This window comes from Gymnogyps californianus, chromosome 7, assembly GCF_018139145.2.
Source record: "Gymnogyps californianus isolate 813 chromosome 7, ASM1813914v2, whole genome shotgun sequence".
NCBI lineage: Eukaryota > Metazoa > Chordata > Aves > Accipitriformes > Cathartidae > Gymnogyps > Gymnogyps californianus.
In genome coordinates, this window is record NC_059477.1 from 23,634,399 (window position 1) to 23,639,021 (window position 4,623).

General features: G+C 34.4%; 1 protein-coding gene across 17 annotated transcripts in view; it reads left to right on the top strand.

Annotated features, from left to right (window-relative positions):
• The first annotated feature begins 486 nt into the window (after nt 1-486).
• LOC127018120 (sodium channel protein type 2 subunit alpha-like) overlaps nt 487-4,623 on the top strand; it is a 60,818-nt gene continuing 56,681 nt past the window's right edge. For all 17 annotated transcript variants that reach the window (XM_050899487.1, XM_050899483.1, XM_050899475.1 and 14 more), the window contains exons 1-3: nt 487-753; nt 3,486-3,604; nt 4,490-4,579. In XM_050899487.1, the coding sequence (XP_050755444.1) occupies nt 487-753; nt 3,486-3,604; nt 4,490-4,579 (476 nt within the window). The remainder of the gene's footprint in view (nt 754-3,485; nt 3,605-4,489; nt 4,580-4,623) is intronic.

Consider the following 4,623-nt stretch of genomic DNA (forward strand, 5'->3'; position numbering starts at 1 on the left):
GAAAGTATATACGTTTGTAAAGTTAGGTTACTGATACTTGAAAAAATACAGGAAGATAAAATGTATTAACTAGTAAAATATAGGTTTACAATTTTCAAGAGTACTTCATAGAACATGCATTTATACTTGCTGTTAAAAGAAGATACGCTGTTAGAACACTTCTATCAGTATTTTGCTCTAACTGGGAGAGTCTAAGGACATATGCAAAGCAGTGTTTGTGGGCAGAAGTAGTGTCTTTTTCTAGACCAGCAGGAAAAAGCTGAAAAATAATTTATAAAATATCTAAATAAATTCTGAGCTGTTGCTTTTAACTTTCATTCAGCCTTGAAATATGCTGCTTCTATTTCAGGCCTGGAAAGGGTTTCTGAGCAAATGTGGTTTTTTTTTTCTGTTGGTACAATCTAGTTTTCCTAAATTATCTATTTTTATTTTATAGGTCATTCTTATGCAAGAGGCTAAAAGTAATTAAATTTGCAGGATGAAAACATGGCACAGGCACTGCTGGTACCACCAGGACCTGAAAGCTTCCGCTATTTTACTAGAGATTCTCTCGCAGCTATTGAAAAACGTTCTGCAGAAGAAAAAGCTAAAAAGCCCAAGCAAGAACATGCAGATGATGATGACGAAAATGGTCCAAAACCGAACAGTGACTTGGAGGCAGGAAAGACACTGCCATTTATTTATGGTGATATACCTCCAGGAATGGTATCTGAACCTTTGGAAGACCTGGATCCCTATTATATCAATAAAAAAGTGAGTGAATAATCTTTTGCACAAAATAGAATATAATTTTCTACACTAGAAAAGTTTAATCACAAAATATGGTGGTTAAAGCCATCAAGCCACTAAATATACAGAAACATCCATTCATTTAACAGAACTGATTTATGCTCTCCTATATTGTGAATCCTTCAACTTCTGTTGGGTTACGTGTTATTTACTTCACTGTAAGGAAGATATAGCTTCCTTGAGCTTGCCTGAACTTGATAACATGACTGAATTTTCCTGATTTCAGTGTAGCAGTAAGACTGGATATGATGAACGAGGTGTTCCAAGCACAGTTTTGCAGTGGAGATGGTTGTACATAACAAGGTAGCATCCATCCAAGTTAGTGAAATAACGGACTGTAACCCTATTCTTTGTTTCTGTTATAGATATATAACATATGTAAACATATATCTATATATGTATATATAAAATATATCTATCTATATATATATGTAGCATATAGTAGAGTCTGAAACAGAGAAAGGAACAGATACAGTTGCTCTGATGACATCTTGAAGCATTCCAGGCTGCCATCGAGATAAGAAAGTTGGCGTTGAGCAACTATAAAAAAATGAAGACATAAGATATTTTAAACTGTAGAGAAACTTACTTCGTTTGTTAGGAAAAAATCATGCCAATGGTACTCTCAATTTTGTGGCTAAATTTGTGGTTGCCTTTGGTTTGCAAAACTGTTTTTAAAATTACGGCTTCAGTAATAGGAACAGGAAATAAAGCAGAATCCATATGTAATTGCATAACCTAACAGTTGCCAAAGTTAAATAAACAGTACTGTAGATAATACCAATATTAACATTATTAAGGAAATTTAAAGAATTGAAAGCTCGGAGAAGGAGTGTTGCCAAGGGTTATTTTCATTTATACGGTTTTGGTTATATCAACAGTTCCATGCAGATTCTTACTTACAATATAATTGTGTGCACTAAGCCCTTTTCTTGACTAGCTGCAAAAAAATTCAGGAATAATGTTGCATAAATAAGTTCAGGAATAAAGTTTTCTAAACAAGTCTTCTACAAATGAAGTATCAGAAAACCTGAGAAGTACTGAAGTATACTTTTTAACCTCCAATGATCAGCAAAAGTAGTCAGATTTTTTGGAACAAACGTGTAAAAACTCAGACTACTAATGGACTTGTTAGTCTATAAGAGTAATCAGTAAACTGCAGAATCTTTTGTCACAGGTGACATCTGTATTTATGTTATGTACCAGTCTAATGTGCTCAACAGAAAACAAATGGACATCTTAAATGATGCACTAGAATTAGTCATCCCTCCTCCAGTTTATAGCAGAAATTACTCTTAATCATTGGCTTGTCAATACAGAGAAAATCATACGTGAATTGTGGTCTGTCTTCAGGCTCTGCTGCAGCAGTGCCCTTGGGACAGGCAACATCTTTCTAGCATTTCTAGCTGGATGCAGGACTGTAGGGCAGAGAGTAATGCCAATGAGTGTGAGTCCATTCTCTGTCGTCCTCAATGCTACGCCTGATGTTATTCTGTGAACAGGCACCAGCAACACTCCTTTACCTGTTTCCTTTCCCACTGTAGAGAGGTTTGCTTTCCCTCCGGAGATGGCAGACCAGATAGGCAGTAAAGGCCACAGAGAGGGCAGCATTTTTCTGATCACAGCCAAGCTTTTACAGAGAACGGAAATCAACATGGAGAATAGTGATACTATATAGCTCTGCTCAGAGCGTAACAAAGACTCTATTATGGTAACACAAAGCAGAGCCATTACCATCAACAAAGAGCAAAAGGAATGAAAAATAGTTGTGTCCTGAAGAAATTTCAAACAGCACCAAAGATGCAAGTAAAGCTCACACACAAATACACTTGGAATAAAAATGAAAACACTTAGGCGATGACCGCCAACAGGAACAGAATGAAATGAATGCGAACTGTAGGTTTATCAGGTCAAATTTTAAAAGATAACAACCACCTAAATTTGGTGCTCGCGTATAATAAGAGCGTATTGTTAAAAATGAAAACAGCATTTTTTTGAAGAAAAGATTTGTTGTTATAGGATGCAAAATTCTGACGTACGTTTGTCTCAGACTGCTCAGAATGATGTTATCTGGCAATTTATTAGTCCTTTTTATTTTTTCACAGATACATTTGTAGAAGATACATATAATTGATATTGGTAGTGTTTAAAAATGTGAAATGAAAGCAAAATTATTTTAAAATTATGGTTAATTGTTTAGTGACAGGTGTTTGTCCTTGTCACCATATATATGCGTATATAATTCTGTCAAGTATTTGTTCCAAATACAAACTGGCGTTTAGAATTGCCCTTTTGCTGTTTTGGTTTTGTTTGTGTTTGCTCACAAGGTAGAATGTATTTGATTAATTTGAAACTCTGACTTTAATCAAAGACTTCATTAGAAATATAAATGAAAATATTTTAGTGATGAAATGCTGCATTTTGCTATTATTGATAAACTGACATTGGTGCTGGTAATTCCCACCAACTTTAATAACATCAGAATTCAGTTCACATGCTGGGAAATTTAGCAAATTGGAGAATTGGCTGTGGAAGGCTTAATCCACTGGATTCATAGAAATTAGTTATCTTCCTACCACAGGTAGACAGTAGAACGGAACTTGAACCTCCAGGCAGAGAATGGAATCCTTTAGAAGGAGGGAAAGACATTTATGTAGTCAATGCTGTATTTTAATTTTGTATTTCTTTTTTTGCAGACTTTCATAGTATTGAATAAGGGAAAGGCAATTTTCCGATTCAGTGCCACATCTGCCTTGTACATTTTAACTCCTTTTAATCCCATCAGAAAAATTGCTATCAAGATTTTGGTACATTCATATCCTTTTTTCTTAATGTTGATTTAAGTGTTGCCATTTAAAACTATTTAATTACTGAAATAATACTTTTCATATGGATATACAAATTATGTCCATGTGGGTGTACTATACTAACTAAACATATGCTGATCACACTTAAAAAGCAGCAATATCACATGTGAATTGCAGTATGATCTTCATTCCTACCAAGAGAATTCTCTACCGAACCACCTAAAGCTGTCAGAGTTTAAATATCAGGCTTTATATACAAAAGGAGACATGATCCCATACTAAGCCCTGCACCTAAGGCCAAATTAGTAACAAACCATTGCACTTGAACATATCTAAGGTCACACTTTTACCAAGACCAGTAGTACTATTCATGAACTAGACTCACTTAGCAAGGACAAAAGAGCATGAGTAAAGAGCTGCTTTTTCAGGCGTACTTTTTCAGCATCGGGGTAGGTGTCCTATAAAAGATCCAGGTCAGAATAAAGGAGAATATTTTCAAATATATTTCAATCATGTCCAAAGAACAACTTAGGCGTAAACAACCAAGTTCTGCCTAAAGATCTTTTAGAATGATCCCCCTGGCTTCAATGAGTAATTATGTTTGGGTACTCATTTAATATTTTTACAGACTTAAGGATGTGTTTAAGTTTCATTTAAATCCTAAACCTGCCATAATTATGAAAGCAATGCATTGTTTTGCAGTAAGTGCACCATAACATGCCAGATGGCATACCATTTAAAATAGATAAAATTATGTGCAAAGCTTTATTTTCAGATTTTATTTAGAATGTCAGGTTATTTGTACATATTTTTATACACTTAATATTTTTAATTATTTCTGTGTTATAAAACTGTCATACTTTTTTGACTTACGTGCCTTGACTATAATCTACATTATTCAGCATGCTTATCATGTGCACTATTTTGACCAACTGTGTATTTATGACCATGAGTAACCCTCCGGACTGGACAAAGAATGTAGAGTAAGTTAAACATTTTTACTTCTTTATTTTTACATCTTTGGTTT